At 39.3% G+C, this 19994-nt stretch overlaps 1 protein-coding gene across 3 annotated transcripts in view; it reads right to left on the reverse strand.

Annotated features, from left to right (window-relative positions):
• Positions 1–6625: 6625 nt before the first annotated feature.
• Positions 6626–19994, reverse strand: part of LOC117532629 (solute carrier family 41 member 3-like) — a 92127-nt gene continuing 78758 nt past the window's right edge. For all 3 annotated transcript variants that reach the window (XM_034195997.1, XM_034195996.1, XM_034195998.1), the window contains 2 exons: positions 8811–8959; positions 6626–7639 (listed from right to left, as the gene is read on the reverse strand). In XM_034195997.1, the coding sequence (XP_034051888.1) occupies positions 7466–7639; positions 8811–8959 (323 nt within the window). In that variant the 3' untranslated portion in view covers positions 6626–7465. The remainder of the gene's footprint in view (positions 7640–8810; positions 8960–19994) is intronic.

Consider the following 19994-nt stretch of genomic DNA (forward strand, 5'->3'; position numbering starts at 1 on the left):
TCATCACAGTCCATGAGGCCATACATGCTTTCAGATGACTAGTTGCATCAGCAATTCAGTCATTTCACTGCAAACATATCATGACAAGCATATAGGACGGACAGCACCAAATGGTGGAGTGGAGCTTGACAGATCAGGCTCCAGCTCACTTCTCTCACTTATCAACCGACAGTAGAGGGTTGGATTGAGAGGGAAAGAACAGTCACTTGTTAAAATATGTTGAGTCCGTTTGTTCGGGGGAAACTTGGAACAGGCATATCACATGCCCCGTTTGAACTAGAGTCATGAAAATTATCTCACATATTCCATAAATCCTAAAGAACAAATGGTTTCACTTACCTAACATTTCAGGTCACGATATTTTTCACTATTTCAAATGTAGTGAAAAACACTATATGAATTTTCACCAATCTGCGTGAAACTCTGAACACCCAATATAAGGTTTAAAGATTATTGTAAATGTTCTGACCCTTAGTGGTAACAATAGTTATGTTCTAATCCTCTTGTTTGTTTCAGCTTTGGCCCTTCTAAAAATGGCATCAGTTAAGGCGCCAGTTACTTCTGAAGGTGACCAAATAGGGGCAGGCAACTCCTCTTCATCCTCCACCTCCTCGTCCTCCTCCAATTCCTCCAGTTCCTCCTCCTCCTCATCCTCTTCGTCAGACAGAGGGAAGAAGAGGAAGAGTAAGAAGAAGAAGAACAAGAAAAACAAAGACGGCAAGAAAAAAAGAGGAAAAAAAGCGAAGAAGACAAAAGGAAAGACTGCAAAGAGAGGTACGTTGGCCACCTACACAGTGTCTGACTTTGGAAGTAAAGAGGTAGGACTACAGTGAAGACTGTTTGTGTTCATACTGAAAACACTAAACTCAAACGGATTTGCACATGCACTTAAAGTACATTTAACTTAATTAGTGGAGGAGTATCGCTACATGCGTGTTATCATCAAGGGGATCATTAAGGGAAATAATGCAGTCTGGTGGTGAAGTACAGTTACGGAAGAGGATTAGGGCCACTTAAAAACATTTTTTGTGAGGATTTGAAAAAAATATTATTATTTTTTGTTCTGAGAAAAAAGTCAGAATTCTGACTTTAATCTCAGAATTCTGACTTTTTTCTCAGAACAAAAAAACATTTTTTTTTTTTTTGGGAGAAAAAAGTCAGAATTCTGACTTTAATCTTAGAATTCTGACTTTTTTCTCAGAAATACCGGTAACTGTAGAACCAGCTTCACTGCGATTTACACATTGCAGTAGGCAACAATGGAGGACGTGAGTGAATTTCTGCGCGCCAGAGGGGTCCAAGAGGAAACCATAATAAGTAATTTTACAACCATCTGCAATGTGTAAATCGCAGTGAAGCTGGTTCTACAGTTACCATTATTTCTGACTTTTTTCTCCCAAAAAAAAGGTTTTTTTGTTCTGAGAAAAAAGTCAGAATTCTGAGATTAAAGTCAGAATTCTGAGATTAAAATCAGAATTCTGACTTTTTTCTCAGAACAAAAAAAAAAAAAAAAATTTCAAATCCTCACAAAAAAATGTTTTATGTGGCCCTAATCCTCTTCCGTATACAGTCGTACAATGTATTTTACAGCTCAATAAATACTTTTAGTATGCATTAAGTCTTTAATTTCAACAAATATTCACTGATCAAGTTAGCAACCACCTTTTTTAAATGAGATGTAAAAGTTATATAATTAAACATTTTGTTATTCACTGACATTTAATCATTATAGAACAACATTTAAAAAGTATTTCTATTTTAAACTAAAACTTTAAGGACTTTAAGAAGGACTAAGATGTGTGAAAAAAAATCAACAAATTTAGGGATTTTAGGAGTAATGCCTATTGAGGTTTGTAGGCTAGTGTAATATCTGCAGGGCTGGTGGAATAAAATCCAGGTAACTGTAAAGCTGATAAGGGAAGTGGCTTGCCAGTCTTTTCACAATTCCAAAATATGGTGACAGCCTGTATATAGATTTGTTTAAGTTTAATTTAAATATCACTTAACCATAGTATTGAAGATAGCAGATCATTCATAACATTATACATATCAATGATCGAAATCAAATGTATTATTATATTTACAGCCTTCTATAGATCAGATTTTTCACTTTTGTGTTGTGCAGGATACGTACAGTAGGAGATGGGAAAAGAGGTGTCATTCAGGCTATGTACTCTGAGCATCCTCACCCTGGGTTCTGCAGCCATTTTTGCTCAACAGATGCTGGGAATTTTGAGTAGGAGGTACCTGGTGTTAAGGCCCCGATATTCAAAACACAGCATTTTTTTTTGCGTTAAAAACAGGCTAACCTTGACGCTGATTTGGGTGACTTGTGTAATTCGTGGAGAAGCGAAGAGTTGTAGTTTTGGTATACAGGTATAAAATACTTTGACAGTAACAAAAACGTTTTTTTTAAATAACAAGAATAGAGTTTAAAAGGGGAGTGATTTGTAAAATATCCAAAAAGAAAAATCTGCTTACAGTTCTGTTTCATATGGGTGTTGGGAGACGTGTCCATAGATCTCTTCATTTTGCTCTCAAAGTGCACCAGATTGATGCTTTTAACTTCAACATTTAAAAACTAATTTGCACACATCTTGTGTCCATATCTTTCTGTTTTGGTGGTCATGCCACAACCGTGTATGCATGCATGCGCGAGTCATGGTCAAATATCTGGATTAAGAGGTTGCTTTTTCTTTGCAAAGCATGAAAGAAAGGCGAAATGAATGGGCTGTGATTTTAGAATTTTTAAGCAGAAATTGAGTTCTTGGAGGCCCTTGGAGAAAGTTGTATACATTGAAATGGCCCTTGAGAGAAAAAAGTTCCCCACCCCTGATCTAAATAGTAATAAAAACCCTTTATTTGTAACTTAACATCTCTGTCTCCTATTGATCTGAGTATATTATAAAGAATAGCCAATTAATTGAAGCATTATAGCGCAGGCCTTTGTCAGATGGTATATTACGCTGTTTTTTTTCTGTTTCGAATAGTTCTCTCTTTTTTCACCATACGTGTGTTTGCATCCCTGAATATAAGTAGGCCTATAATGTTAAACAGAACATGCTGTGATGTCGCTCTGTTCAGAGTGACACCAGTCTTTCCAAACAACTCCATCTCTGTTGGTCTCTGCACACTTACATTAACCTGCAGTGTCAGATTTTTTTTTAAAAACAGGGAGAGCAGATTCTCCAAACTGTTCCATTTAAAGGCTGCTGAGACATGAGGATGCCAGGCTAAAACTTGGCAATATTGATGCGTTATAAATTAGTAACGGGGCAATGTCGATAGAGCGTTAAATCCACATTGTGGATCGTCTTATCAGTTATCATTATCAAACATGATTGGATAAAAGTAGAGCTGATTGCCCAAACCTAACTTCTGTATATAATATATACACCCCAAACACAACATGTAAACATTACTTTGAGCAAAGCTACACGACTAGTAATACCTTTACACTACACCAATTCATTACACAATTTTGTATGTAAGGATTACACTACCACTATATAACACTAGTACAACAATATTATCAATAAATAAACCCATATCCAAACTGATTTCTGCACTACAGACATCATTAGGATAGGCAACAACAAAGTACTGTTGTTAAATAGTTAAATATTTGTCTTTTTTTCTGTTTCAGTCCTGACCCCAGAAGACGCCATAAGCCGCTACAAGCGTGTTCTTGAGGCGGTAAACAAGGGGAATAATAAAACGGCGGCTTACAGAGCGGTAGGAGTGGACCGCAAAACCATTGCCGACACTGCAGGAATTGCAGAACTGCATGCCGTGAACCCGGGCATCTACCAAGATATCCGGGGAACACTGAAGAAGGGGGAAACCCTTCTCCGTTTCTCGGAGATGTGTAAAGCTGCCATAAAGGACCAAAATTTAGAGGGGAAGGTCCAGGACTTGAAGACCAATGGAGGACTATTATCCATTAATCCAAAGGGGAAGTGAGGAAGGAATGGATGTTTTTTTGGTTTGCACTTGTTTTTAGTTTTTTTTTATAAAAAGTATTTTTTATTTCCATTTTTTTTTTTTTTTTTTTATGTTCATCGTTGTTGTTTGAATACAAATGTAAAACTTCAGTGGCTGTAGATCCGTCATTGTCATCATCAGTGTTTGTTTGTTTGTTAAACTGCTTAACTTCCTACTTAAAGGACAGAAACAACTTTGTTTCTATAGGTAAATACACATCTGAGTTGACAAATATGACATGTGGGGTTCCTCAAGGCTCCATCTTGGGGCCTCTTCTCTTTAACATCTACATGCTACCACTGGCTCAGATAATGAAGAACAACAAAATAAGTTACCATAGCTATGCAGATGACACACAAATTTACGTAACAATTTCACCAGGAGACTATGCTCCAATTCAAACACTGAGTAAGTGCATTGAACAAATCAATGACTGGATGTGTCAGAACTTTCTCCAATTAAACAAAGATAAAACTGAGGTAATGGTTTTTGGAGCCAAGGCAGAACGTATCAAAGTTAGCACTGAGCTTCAGTGTGCAATGTTCAAAACAACAGATAAAGCCAGAAATCTAGGTGTAGTCATGGACTCTGACCTGAGTTTCAACAGTCACATTAAAACTGTTACTAAATCAGCCTACTATCACCTAAAGAATATATCTAGGATTAAAAGACTAATGTCACAGCAGGATTTGGAAAAACTTGTCCATGCTTTTATCTTCAGTAGACTCGACTACTGCAATGGTGTCTTCACAGGTCTCACTAAAAAATCTATTAGGAAGCTGCAGCTAATTCAGAACGCTGCTGCTCGAGTCCTCACTAACACTAAGAAAGTGGATCACATCACTCCAGTTCTGAAGTCTTTACACTGGCTTCCTGTGTGTCAAAGAATAGATTTCAAAATACTGCTGCTGGTTTATAAAGCACTGAATGGTTTAGGCCCAAAATACATTTCTGACCTCCTGCTAAATTATGAACCATCCAGATCTCTCAGGTCTTCAGGGACTGGTCAGCTTTCTGTCCCCAGAGTCAGAACTAAACATGGTAAAGCAGCGTTCAGTTATTATGCTCCAAATATCTGGAACAAACTCCCAGAAACCTGCAGGTCCGCTGCAACTCTTACTACTTTTAAATCCAGGCTGAAGACTTTTCTTTTTGTCGCTGCTTTTAATTGAACTATTCATATCTTAGACTGCACTGTAACTTTTATCCATGTACTTTTTCTTTTAATGTTTAATTGCACTGTAACTTTTATCCATGTATTTTTTCTTTTAATGTTTATTTTATTAGCTTTTCTTTTTAATGACTGATTTTAAATGCCATTTTCTTAATCTCTTTCATTTTTTGTAAAGCACTTTGAATTGCCTTGTGTTGGAAAGTGCTATATAAATAAACTTGCCTTGCCTTGCCTTGCCTTGCCTTAACTAATGGTAAGATAATGGTGAGGTAATCATTAGTTAATGGGTAACTACTGTTTTGGTAACGGTAAGGTAATCATTAGGTAATGGGTAACTACTGTTTTTGATGCATTACTCTACTTGAGGGGACACACAATGCTTAACGAATGGTTAAGTAGGCATTAGGTAATGGGTAACTACTGTTTTTCATGCATTACTTTACTTGAGGGGACACACACTGCTTAACGAATGGTAAGGTAAGCATTACTTAATGGGTAACTACTGTTTTTGTTTGCGTTCCTTGAGTTTACCGTACCCAAACGGCCTAAGTAATGGTAAGGTAAATCGGATCCACCTCCACCAGTTGATCCAGGGTGGGACCCAAGCCAGCCGAAGATGGCAGGTTTAAAAGTGCCCTGCTGCACCGGACCATTGCTTCAATCAAAGTCTCCCAGGAACTCCTCATAAAGTAACCATTAACGAATGATTCATTAATACAGTACCCCAGTCTGTTTACCAGTAACTAACTAACCATCCATCGCAGTCACTGAGGAACTACTCATTAAGTAACCATTAACGAATGATTCATTAATACAGTACCCCCCAGTCTGTTTACCAGTAACTAACTAACCATCCATCGCAGTCACTGAGGAACTACTCATTAAGTAACCATTAACTAATTATTCGTTAATACAGTACCCCCCCAGTCTGTTTACCAGTAACTAACAATCAGTTCCTCAATCGCAGTCACTGAGGAACTACTCATTAACTAACCATTAACTATCTAGTAGTTCCTCAGTAACAAAGCACATTTTGTGTACCTTATTGTAAAGTGTTACCTATAAATAATTTGCTGTGGCCAATTGTTTTCATTGCATTTACAGACCCTTGTAACTCTCTGATACCACCCAAATAATGCACTGACTTGCTTGTAGAACCACAACACACTCTCACTCCCTAAGCGTCCAGGTGCGATGCTTGGTCAGGGTCCCGTCGCGTCCATTTGTGACGCGCCGAGGCTCCTTCAGCTTCATAAACGGACGCAAAGAGCTTTCAACTGATTGCAATGTATTCCCTTCGGCAGCGGTATTTGACGCTTAGGGAAGCACCGCATCCGTTTATGTTGGCAGCTCTTAAAGGCAATGTGAGCGTCAATTCCCATTGGATAACGGAGAATTGTACACCCGGAAGTAAGTATTCTCCTTACTGTCGATTGATTTGACAGTGATATCTCCACTACTCATCATCATTCGTTGTATTGGCTTTGATGCAATATATCTTTGTGCACAGACACAGTTAGGAAAACAATGAGACAGTGTCATATGGGAGCACCTTAGACAGACCATGGATAAATGCTGTGACCCTGCTGAAAGGGAGCCAGGGCAGGAGGCTTAACATGTTGATGTAAAATATTTGTGTTGTACTCCTGTTTTCACTTTAGAGCCCTTTTAGAACTTAAAGGGTTATCATTTCAGCGCCCCACTCTCCATTGCTGTTTATGTTGAAAATAAAACTAAACTTTTCATAACCACAACATTTTTACTGATTTAAATGCGGAAACTGGGGTTATTTATCAGCATTTCGTATGACTTGACTTGTGACTTGCTTGACCTGAGCAATGACTTGACTTGCTTGACCTGAGCAATGACTTGACTTGCTTGACTCTCACCACAGTGACTTGGGACTTGCTTGAGACTTGTAGGTGAAGACTTGAGACTTGCTCATGACTTGCACATGTAGGACTTACACCTCTGTGAAAGACAGATAGAGAGGAATAATAGCAAAATAAAGTTTGACATACTGACAGGTGGAGAATTTAAACTTGAAAGCCTTTTTCCCTTAAATACAATTATTAGATTGGTTGGACGTGGTTCCTCACCCACATGGATGGTAAAAGGTGGGTGTGTGCAGTCTCTCCATCCTATTAAAGGTCTGAACTTGTGACAAAGACAGATTCCTCAGTATGGATTGTCCCAGTGATAACCATTGAATAATGCTTTATTGTCCAATCCAAGCATTTCTGTGTAACGAAACAGGTGAAACAAGATGGTGGCTGACTAAGAGTTCATGAGTAAAAGGAAAAACCTTCAGAGTCCCAGGTTCTGAACCAGCGAGACGCTGTGGAAGCACAGGGCCAGGAAGCCGGTGCCCAGCAGGTCCCCCACGGCGGTCAGGTAGGGGATGGAGAAGTTGTCAGGGTCCAGGCTCCGTCTCCACATCACACGGACGATGAGGTCGGCTAAGTAAAGCAGGATGGCCACCTAGAGGGGGAAGAAAACTGAGCTGAATAGGCTGCATTAAGAGGAAAATACGACAACACTTGGAAACAATCAGGAAAAATTGAATTAGGGAAATAATCCTGAAAATTATTTATTTTTATCAATAACTCTGTTACCTTGAATTCCCGAGGAAATATTAGTTTTTCTTAGATTCCTCAACAGTGAACACATCCAAAAGGGTCACACATTCGTAGTATAATAATAAGTCTCAATCATCAATTCGTAGAACTGCTTTATAAAACATGCATTTTGGCTAAAACCTTATTATTTAAAATACCTTCACATAAGCAGTCACACAGGCAAGCTATTTGTCCTTCAGTTGATCAAGAATGTTCTTAGTTTAGTATTGAGGCATTTAAAAAAAAGAAGTTTCAAAAATTCAAGGTAACAAGGAGTGGATTATTGATATAAAAAAGTTAATTTTGCAGGTGTATCATTGATTTAAATCTACAATCGCCAGGGTTTTGACTAACTTTAACTGACCAAACCAACCTAAATGGTGCCAACAATTAAACTGTATTATAACCACATCTGTTTAATTATATCCAGTTCCATCAGAAAAATATAATTGGAACATGACGTTTCGACCAAGGTTAGTTCTGTTTATCTGGTTTGGCTTTGGGGGTAACTGGAATAGTGCACCTCAGCAGCTCATAAAATATACATAAATGTGTCTTTCTGTCTACCGATGCAAATGTTTTGTTTATTATTTAATCCACTTGTGAATGTCTGAAGCTTTAATGTGTCATAAAAACAGCAGCTGATAACAAGTGACTAAATCAACTTCTTAACATCGTCACGCCTACACTAGTCCGCCATTAGCTTAGTGGTGGTGATAGCGCATGCAACCATGAAGTAGTTTGTTTATAGCATTTAATTAGCTTTTACTTCTGCCGATTACATTTACGCTTCCAAAAAATCACAAAGTTGCGTCAATATGTTGGATTACCTTGCTGAACACAATGTGTTAAGTATCATGAAAGTGTGTTGGCCACAAAGCTCATTTTCTGCATCGTACCAAATTCCAATGGAAACATCCCATTGCGTATTGTGGCGGGAACCTTTGAGATGCTAACTTCGGGCATGGCCAACAAAAATACGTCATCACCGCACTACTTTCTTGGGGATGTAGAAGAAATCTGCAACAGTTTACCTGCAGAAGAGCAGCAAACAGGTAGCAGATGGCGAAGGCCACGCTGATAGGCGCCTCCTCTCCCTGCAGCAGAGAGATGGCATAGAGGAAGACCAGGTGACCGGGGACAACCAGCATCAGAAGCACCCGCGCTGACCTGGAGTTCACCCCTGGGAGACACAGAGAACGGTGAACTTTCTGTTAGTACTTTTGATCACTTATGAATGGATTGTCCTTGTGGTTAACTCAGTTAAAATGTTCAATTGGAATACATCCTAGAACTCTTATTTGAAAACGTATCAGGAGGTTCTATTTTGGGTCAAATACATTGACATCACTTCAACTCCTGCAATAAGCACCTTTGTTGTAAAAAATAGATATTTGTCTTTCTGGCTACACAGCAAATACCAAAGAGTAGACATGTTTACACTTTGGAGTAGAATGGACATAAAGTACACTTCTCAGAGTGCACCAGAACCTTTCTTTGGTGTTGTTTCTTTGTGTGGTGTTGGTGTTGACTTGTGTAGTGTTTATTCTGGGATGATGGACTCCCCCAGAGTATATCTTCGCATTGAGTCTGTCTGCATCGATCTTAGGTTGCGCTGCGCCGCGGCTCAAAGCGTCCCAGAAGCTCCTCGCCGCAAGGAATTTCTAAAATATAGGATGAATCCTATTTTTGACGCGGCGCAGCGCGGCGCAGGCAGGAAGTGGAATGTTCATCCAACAACTGCGAGGCTGCACACACGACGCTCCGCTTCCGCAACGTTTTGAAACGCGCCTGGTGGGTTATGACGCAGGAGGAGGTCGCAGCGCGGCGCAGCCGCAGCGCAGACGCTTCCGGTGGGATCAGGGGGTTATACATCCTTGGATCGAACACGGCAACATTTCTCCGCAGGACTGTAACGTTAGGTAAGTAGACACCAAGTGAATAATTCTGAATATTCATATTTGTCTTCTTGTTTTAATTTGAATAACTAAACAACTAAAAACGATAAAGTTAGCAAGTAGAATATTTGTGACGTTATTGTAGTGGTAACATTAGCCGTAGTCAATCAGATTAACGTTATTCTGACAACAAAATATGTATTTCTTTGCTATTTTAGCTGCTGCTCCTGTGTTAATTGTTAGGCTTCATTCACACTGACTCAGGGGGAAAACCGCTCCTCTTTTCAATCATTCAACAGCGGGTAATGTTACGGAACTGCCGCAGCGGCCTTGAATAAATGTTTTTTTAATCCATAATCAACTCTAGTCTGCAGGCACCGTTTGAAATAATGAGGCCGTTAACGTTAGCTACCGCCAATTTACGTTAGGCCTACTCATGTAGAATGAATGGTTTCGAAGCTCTTGCCTCTCGGCTGATATAATGCTGTTAACAGTTAAAGGTAGGGTATGTAAGTTTGAGAAACCGGCTCAAGATCGCTAGAATATTTGAAAATACACGACCGGAGAAAATCTGTCACTTCCTTATAGAGCCCCTCCTCCAACACACACAAATGCGCACATGACCAATGAGGGCACGAGATAAGTTTGTGCACAGATGGAAGGCTGACAGGCAGGTAGGCCATCCAGTTATTTTAGCCGGGCCGGCTAAAAATGATTGGTCGTACTTTTTACAGTATTACGGCTTCCACAGATGACATTTTTGTATGGATTTTTTGTCAAAGTACTTAAGATATTCATTGCTATCGGGATGTTAAGAGCATTCCATGGAATATAACAAAAAGTGTATCTCGAGCCGGTTTCTCAAACTTACATACCCTACCTTTAAGTAAAAGTACAAATACCACCCTGTGAATATACTAAAAGTAAAAAGGCCTGCACTTAAAACCTGACTTAAGTAAAAGTATGCGAGTATAATCAGCTAAATGTACTTTAAGTATCAGTAAAAGCACTCATTGTGCAGTGAAATTGTCCCTGTCAGTGTTTTACTATTTTGGGATGCTTTTAGGTTTTATATTACTGCTGCATTAATGTGTATGTTGCATTTGACTTCTGTTCATGGTAATGGCCGAGCTTATCTGATTTGCTATCAAAGGTTTTTGTCAGTGCCTGAGCCATCCATCAAAATATGATGTACAGTGTAGTTATATTTGTGTTTATTGTTATCTTACAGTCATCTCCAGCCTTCAGGAGTACTCTGGTCCAGTGGAGGCAACCCTACATCCTAGCAGTTGGGACCACAAGAAACCGCTCCATGAGTACTACATTGCGTTGGATGGTGAGCTCCTTCCCTGCAAGGCCAAGTCTTCCCTGTCAGTTTTGATGAACTTTTTAAAGCACATTATATGTTTGGGATCTCCTATGACCAGGCCTTAAACGGCATGTACACATGTTTGCAGATCACCATCTACAACATTGATGTAAACTGGTTGCCATGTAGGCAAGGCAAGGCAAGGCAAGTTTATTTATATAGCACCTTTCAACACAAGGCAATTCAAGGTGCTTTACAAAAATGAAAGACATTCAGACACTTTTAGATGTTGGTCATCCTGCTCGGTGATTGTTAGTCTTTCAAAACACTATTTTTGTCAGTTTACTTTGCACAATAGCACTAGTGTATGGTATTCCACGTTGTCCATTTGTTGTAACAGGATTTTGGAATGATGATCTCTAAAGTGTTTCCTCAGGCTAAAGAGGGCTAATGAGCAAATGTACACACATTTACACCTATGACCAATGTATTTTGTGGGTTGTTTGATGTTGCTACTGATTAGATGTTATATTTAAAACACATCAAAATCACATTTTTTTAAATAAACGCATGTTTTCAAGAATCTGATGTGTACTTTATTTCCTGAAGTGTTAATGATTCATCCCAAAATTGTTTGTTTGGTGTACATCAGCTAAACAGCACTGAAACAGTGTGAAAAATGACCATGGAGTACATTTTCTCTCTCAAAGTGTTGAATAATCAGCTCTGCACAGTGACACAATAAGACTGACTAAGAGTACATTTTAACTCTCTGAGGGTTCTAGGTTTACACTGCACGTGTTGGAAAGCATTGAAACAGTTGAAAAAAGTACCAGTTATAGTGTATATTTTGACACAAAGTGTTCAAATCTAACTCTTTATTTAGAGTTTATATTTTACTCTTTTGACAGTGTTCAGAGAACACCAAACTCTTGGACCTATACACCCGAAACTGGTGTTAAATGTACTCTTATATAGAGTACAATATACGCTGTGGTTTTTGCTGTGTAGCTGACAAATTCAAGTCTATAGAACGTAACAAAATCTTACTGCTTTTAACACCTTACATTTAGGAATTCTAGGAAGTTGCTGTTATTTTTAGGCACTCTGGTTGAGCACGTCGGTTGAATCGCAAAATATGTAATGTAATAAAATCCTGGGTGCAACGTCAACATGAACTTTGATACATCTGACATGGTCGACCTCGGTCCAAATCCTTCACCAAAAACAATAACAACCCCTCCCTCATCATTGACAATTCCACTCTGTCTCCCTCCTGTCACATCCTCAGTCATTTTCGACAGCAACCTCTCCTTTGGAAACAATATCAAGCACAACACCAAAACTGCCTTCTTCCACCTTAGAAATCTATCCCATCTCCGCCCATCACTCTCCTTCTCTACTGCTGAAACCCTCATCCATGCCTTCATCACCTGGATAAATAAAGGTTTGAAATGAAATGAAATCTCATCCAGACTAGACTAACAGCGTCCTCTATGGCAGTGGTTCCCAACCTTTTTTCCCAAGAGCCCCCCCAAATGACTCCTGTTGGAAGTTGTGCCCCCCCCCCCACACACACAGCAACAGCGGTAATTAAAGTTTAAAAGTCTCAGAAAAGCTACAACTACTGTCACAAACTGGATGAATGTGAAGTATTTTGTTAAAGGAGGATGAAAGCGTAATTAAGGAGCACTATTGGAGTGACTTTGATGGTTATTGGACTCAGGATTAATTTATTTGGATTCCCGCTGTATGAAGAAATTAAAGGATGGCGCGGAAGTGGAAACAATTCACAAAGGGAATAAACTGTTTAAAACACATGCTCAAAGTAAGCCGGATTTTGCCGATGTGTTTATGTGGATTCAAAAGTCGTAAATAATCTACAAAATGGAGGAGACCGATCTGATTGGAGCAACTGTGACAAATAATTGAAACCGGCATGGACAATGACTATGTTTTAAAAATGCGTTTATCCAGACAAACCTGGTTTGGACACTTTATGGGCAGAAGAAACATTTATATTAAAGAAAAAACTATACATTTCTGTCTTTTTATGCCTTTAATACTAACTTGAATTTTTATTACAATTAATTAGTCAATTATTTTTTATATCTATTGTAATGTAGAGACAAGGCTTTTAGTGACAATCATGTATTGCTTTACAATTATATGTAAAAAAAAAAAAAAAGTCAAAAAAAAAAAAAGTCTAAATATGATATTTGGCCTCAAATCATCTGAGGCCTGGAGCCCCCACTGCGATCTTTGGCGCCCCCCCCAGGGGTGCGCGCCCCCCAGGTTGGGAACCACTGCTCTATGGTACACCATCCAAACTCCTCAATAAACTCCAGAACTCTGCCGCCCGACTCCTCACCCACACCCTCTCCCATGACCACATCACCCCTGTCCTGCAGAACCTCCACTGCTTCCCCGTCCTACAACACATCCATTTCAAGATCTTTCTCCTTACCTACAAAGCCCTCCATCACCAGGCTCCCTCCTACCTCACAGACATACGATACGATACAATATACTCTATTGTCCCCGTAAGGACATTTGTTCTGGACTCCAACACCACACCACACTCCTTTCCGCAGCCGCCATCCTCCTGTCTTTTCCTCATAGGACCAAGCACCGAACCTGGGGGGGACAGAGCTTTCTCCATCGCTGCCCCCCCTCCCTCTGGAACTCACTCCCCAAACACATCCGGGACTGCCTCAATCTCAAATGTTCAAATCACAAACCAAAACTCACCTTTTCAGAACTGATTTTAACTGTAATTAATGTTGTGTTTAATTAAGTGTTTTAACTATATTTTTATGATTTATTTTTTGTTATTCAAATGTTTTATTAGGAATACAGGTCATTATACAGTGTGACGAAGATAACTTTGTCACTGTGGACTGACGGCTTCAGGCCTTGTATATTGCATATGTGTTTTATTTTGAAAAGTGTTCCTCCTCCCGTTTTTTCTGTTGCTCCTGATTATGTTCACCTGGTGCCCTGTGTTGTCTCTTCCCCTCACCTGTGTCTTGTTGGGATAATTAGTGTGGGTATTTAGGCTCTGTGTTTCCTGTTTTGTTGGGTGTGTGAGATCCTTGTAGCTGGTGACTGTGCTCACGGGAACAGCAAGATTGAGGCTGTGTCCGAATTTAATAAATGCCACACCGGGTTATATTTTTGGACGTTCTGCCTCTGCCTCCTTGCTTGGTCGGGCCGCTCAATTGTCAGCTTCACATACAGTATACAGCAGAACATGCTTTCAACTCTCCATATGCAAAAGGAGAATAATAATCAATAATCAGTTGTAATAAAATGATCATTCTGCAATAGCGTGGTTGTAACATTCATAAGTAAGTCAACTAAATTAAAATAGACTACAGGTTAAAGACAGGGAATAATAACAACAAAAAATCAATACAAATACTTACATAAAATGATAATACATAAATAGACGATATACAAATAATTAAAATAAGAAAAACGAGGGAGGAAGGGGGGCAGATCTGTACATAATATTCCTAAACAAGAGAATCAAGTTTACAATCGAGTAGCTCAATTTAGAACATGGGGGTAGGTGTTTATACAGTGTCTAATAACAATTCAAGTAAAATCCGATCTGACTGTAGATATGCCCAACTTGTCCCTTTCAAGTCTCACAACAGAAGTCAGTTTCTCCATAACATATATGTCATGAATAACATCAAAACAGTCCTCAAACGTATAGGTGCCTCCGTTGTCAACCATTTCCTAGTCAGGGCTTTACTTGCTATTAATAGGATATTGAACATATATTTGCTTGTATATCCCTTGACGGTGTCTGGTCTCAAGCCCAGGTATAGTGTCTCAAAGTTAAATGGGATCCGGACCCCAAGTATCTTTTCCATAAAGGACTTGATTTGTTTCCAGTAGTTCAGGAGCACAGGACACTGCCAGAACACATGATAATGATTCACCTTTTTTTCACCACATGACCTCCAACATGAAGTGTTTCTATGTATGAAAACCTGTTGTGCAGGTGTTTTAAAAAACCTTATTAAGTTTTTCCACCCAAATTCCCTCCAGGTCAGGGCGGAAGTAGATCTCCATTGTTGCTTAATCAGATTTTCCCATATTTCCAAGTCTAGAGTAAGATTTCCTTCCTTTTCCCATTTTTCCTTTTACATATGTTGTGTCTTTTTAATTTAGTCCATTATATAACTTTGAGATGTTTTTGAGACCTTGATCTGATTTGTAACCCTTTAAAAACAAATTCAGAATACCCAAGTGTGAGGGCCCCTAAGCCTTAGACTCAAGTTCCTGGTTAGCCACTCCCCAATCAGGAGAGATTGCTGACACCTGATTTTGGTTGACTGCTCAGCTACAAATATGGGTGCCTGAGTAATCAGTCTCTCTCTCTCTCTCTCTCATCTTGGCTCTACTGGACCTTGGTTTGTCTGTCTTTGCTTGTTATCCTGATACATGTTCACACACACACACACACACACACACACACACACACACACACACACACACACACACACCTGATTAACTGACTTCATAATTAACTTAGTTTCTTTAAATAAATATACTTTAATTGGATATGAATGATGTGTGGTCTCCTTCTTTTGTCCGTCCTTGAGCCAGGGCGTGACATGGGGACTCGTCCAAGTCACATTTTGTTAGTATGAATTTTCTGTGCTAATTTAGGTTGGAGTACCACACATGGATTATTGTTTTGGAGAGCTTTATAATAATCTAGTTTGGGCCAGTTTTCTTTTAGGTAAATATGCTAAAATGTTTGGTGTGGCATGAGACTGGTGCTTTCCTCTGTGAGGCCTAGCAGCAGGTTCTAATGGAGAGTCTGCTGTGGGGTGTTGGTTTAGTGTGACAGAGAAAGTGGCTAGAGCAGTTGTCTCTGGATCACGTCCATGATTTCTTGTGGGGTCGCTGTGTATACAGTTGCCTTCCAGTACCACTGGGTTTCAGTGAATAAATACCCGCCACAAGTATCTGTACGAAGACTAGGTACGAGTTTAGTCAGATAAGGGACATACTCTAATTAGTTGGTTGAGCATGGGGAGTCACCAGTTGTTGTTGCCACTAGTTGCATAGTGTAAAGGTTTGGTGTATTTGACCTAAATGTGGTTATCTAGGTTGCTAGATTTTTGTGGTTTGATATGGCTAACATTGTGGAAGATTTGGTTCTGATGGACAGGGGAGGTAAGAGCATTGTAACTAATTTTGCGTCTGGCTTAACATTTGAACAACAGAAAGAATAGTTGATTTTGAGGTTAGACCATGAAAACTATAAGGAACAAAAAGGAACAAATGAAACTGGATTTGATTAGGGCAGGTAAAAAGTCTGCATCGGCTTTGAATGAGGAACTTGTAAGTTCACGCTTTGATGTTGCAAGTCATTTACTGTTGTTGCCAACATTTGACGAACATGATGTGGACGGGAAGAAAGAAACTCAGCTAACTGATCTTTTTTTGTTTAAAAAAAAAAAAAACACAAAGCTAGCGCTGAGCCTATGAATTAGCCACGAGTGGAAAAATGCTAACGCATTACTGCACAGAAACTCACTGATAACACCCTTATTACTTATCGTAGCTGCACGTCCAACCCATCGATCTGATCGTGAGAAGACACAATCGATCGGTACATACATCATCACTCCATCATAAGAACTCGCGAAGATATTAACACAGGGTTGCCAACTTTGGGTACCTGGCTGGAGTGAGATTTTGATATCATGGGTTTAATTACACATATGCGCACTAAATGACTGCTATCGTGTCAGCAGCGGGACCTTAGCATATACACTGAACAAAAATATAAACGCAACACTTGTTTTTGCTCCCATTTTTCATGAGATGAACTCAAAGATCTAAAACATTTTCTATATACACAAAATAACCATTTCTCTCAAATATTGTTCACAAATCTGAAAAAATCTGTGATAGTGAGCACTTCTCCTTTGCCGAGATAATCCATCACACCTCACAGGTGTGGCATATCAAGATGCTGATTAGACAGCATGATTATTGCACAGGTGTGCCATAGGCTGGCCACAATAAAAGGCCAATCTGAAACGTGCATTTTTGCTTTGTCTGGGGGGGGTCGGAAAACCAGTCAGTATCTGGGTTAGGGTAATGTTGTGAATCAAGTGGCCCATGGTGGTGGTGGGGTTATGGTATGGGCAGGCGTAGGTTATGGACGACGAACACAGGCCACTCGATTCACAACATTACCCTAACCCTACCCCTCACACCAGATACTGACTGGTTTTCGGACCCCCCCAGACCCCCCCTTGATATGCCACACCTGTGAGGTGGGATGGATTATCTCGGCAAAGGAGAAGTGCTCACTATCACAGATTTTTTTCAGATTTGTGAACAATATTTGAGAGAAATGGTTATTTTGTGGAAATAGAAAATGTTTTAGATCTTTGAGTTCATCTCATGAAAAACGGGAGCAAAAACAAAAGTGTTGCGTTTATATTTTTGTTCAGTGTATATAGGATATATATATACAAATACACAATATTGGACACAGACTATAAAGGGCACAAAGTTTCATTCACTAATGAACACATGTTTGTTTCCCCTGTTTTATTGTGTGCATAGGCCTGTCGCGATAAGCAATTAATTGACTTATCGTACGATAAATAAAAATGAACTCCATAACTTTTCTGACCTTGGTACATTTACATTTACATGAGGATGTGACTAGCAGTTTGAAAGGATGTACTTGAATTATTATTATATATTATCATTATGTCAGTGGTCTAAAATGGTCATACAACGGTGCCGACAATATTATCGTTTATCGCAATAATTTCCGGGAAAATATATCCAACAAAATTAATTATCGTGAGAGGCCTATACATGAAACACACACACACAAACAAATCTACAGACTTACTCCAAACTGCCAAATATATTAATTAACACACTCTCACTCTCATATAGTCTATTTTGGCCTAGTAGAACAATAAGCAGCAGACTTTTACTTTTGTATCATTTCTACTGGATCTCAGATCTGCGCATGCGCAATACGGGTTGGGGATTGACCAACCGGCTCCCACTGATCTGCTGTCTGTTAACGTTGTTAAGAGTGGTGGGGGCGGGGAGGGAGCGGATCGACAGCTTGAGCAGCTGTCAACTCAACATTGTAAATAACCAACCAAAAACGATCGCCGGTTCATCTTGTTTTTGGCGTGAGAATAGTTTGGGCAGCGTGAGATTGAGAGTGAAAGCGTGTGTCACACGCCAGATGTGTGGGAGTTGGCAACCCTGTATTAACCAGTTTAGCCCTGAGCCTGTTTTTCAGGTCTCAGGCTCGAAAATGATATTCCCAGAAGAAATTACCATATCTTCCCTTCTAAAAGGGTTAAATTAATAATCGTTTTCGTCAAAGTAATGATAAACCTATGAGTTGGATGTAGAAGAGTCAGAACAATATAGATGTTTTTTATTTTAAAGACAATTCAGATTTAACATAGTAAAAAACTGTAAATTACAGTGTCCGTCCAAATATTATTTTTTACTTATAGTGAAAACTACCCTTGGATGATGATAAGGTAGACTAAAAGCTTTAGGAATCCAAAGTACAACAATAAGTACCCTGTATCAAGATGTATGCAAAACAAGTGATATTTGACCTTTGTAGACAGATTTAGCCAAAAAAACTCCACCTCTGAGGTGATTTGGTTGGAAATGGGGGTTTTACCGTTTCTCTGGAACCCATTGGTCTATGTTGGTGATTGACATCTCTTTCTGACCGTTAGAACCAATAGAATCGAAGGGGAATCTCCCTACTCACACACATGGTAAAACAAAAAAGTGTGGGCTTTGCGAACACAGTTTTTCATGAGTGAAGCTGTCTCTAGCTCTGACATCTGAAAACCGAAAAGCAGGTTTATTGCTCATGGATTATCAGAAATCATTTCAAAGGGACACAGACACATTGGATTAACCTATGGATTAACTTCAGCAGCGTTTTTATCGTTTTAATGCCATTGAAGACCACGTTTGACCAGACAAAGACACAGTTGAGCCATGTTAGCATTTTTAGCTACCTAGTGCCACATGTTTTGATGTCTGTTTTTGTTTATAAAGTCGCGATTTCGTATAATTGAGTGATAATGAGGGTACCCTTCAAGTCTGTCACCTCACGATGTGAAACGATGTGCAGCAAAGATAAATAATAAGGTTTTGTATTTGAATTTCGGTGCAGTCATCTGTTAGCATTTTTCGCTCGTTGCTAATTCAGAGGCTCAGCGTTAGCATTGTGGGTTGTATTTAAAAAAATCAGTTAGATGAGTTTCTTCCCGTTAAATGGATATAAAACATTCATAGTTTATTAAATGAACATGCCCTCAGACACTGTTTCCTGCAAGATGTTTTGGCAGTGCCCCGGTACCGGGGTCTCTCGGGCTTAACAGGTTAACAAGAACAGACATCAAAACATGTGGCGCTAGGTAGCTAAAAACGGGAAAATGGCTCACCTTTGTCGTTGTCTGGTCAAAAGTGGTCTTCAATGGCATTAAAACGATAAAAACGCTGCTGAAGTTAATCAATGTTTATTTTATTTTATTAAATTAATTAATTTATTAATCCATGGGTTAATCCAATGTGTCTGTGTCTCTTTGAAATTATTTCTGATAATCCATAAGCAATAAACCTGCTTTTCCGTTTCCAGATGTCAGAGCGAGATAGGTTCGCTCTCATGCAAAACTGCGTGGGCATAGCTCTCATTTATCAATGTTAAGGTGTGTGTGTACGTGGAAATTCCCCTTCGATTCTATTGGCTCTAACGGTCAAAAAGAGATGTCAATCACCAAAATCGACCAATGGGTTCCAGAGAAACGGTAAAAACAGCCATTTCCACCCAAATCACCTCAGAGGTGGAGTTTTTTTGGCTAAATCTCTCTAAAAAGGTCAAATGTCACTTGTTTTGCATCAATCTTGATACAGGGTACTTATTATATGTTGTACTTTGGATTCCTAAAGCTTTTAGACTACCTTAC

Source organism: Gymnodraco acuticeps, unplaced genomic scaffold, assembly GCF_902827175.1.
Source record: "Gymnodraco acuticeps unplaced genomic scaffold, fGymAcu1.1, whole genome shotgun sequence".
Taxonomy (NCBI): Eukaryota; Metazoa; Chordata; class Actinopteri; order Perciformes; family Bathydraconidae; genus Gymnodraco; species Gymnodraco acuticeps.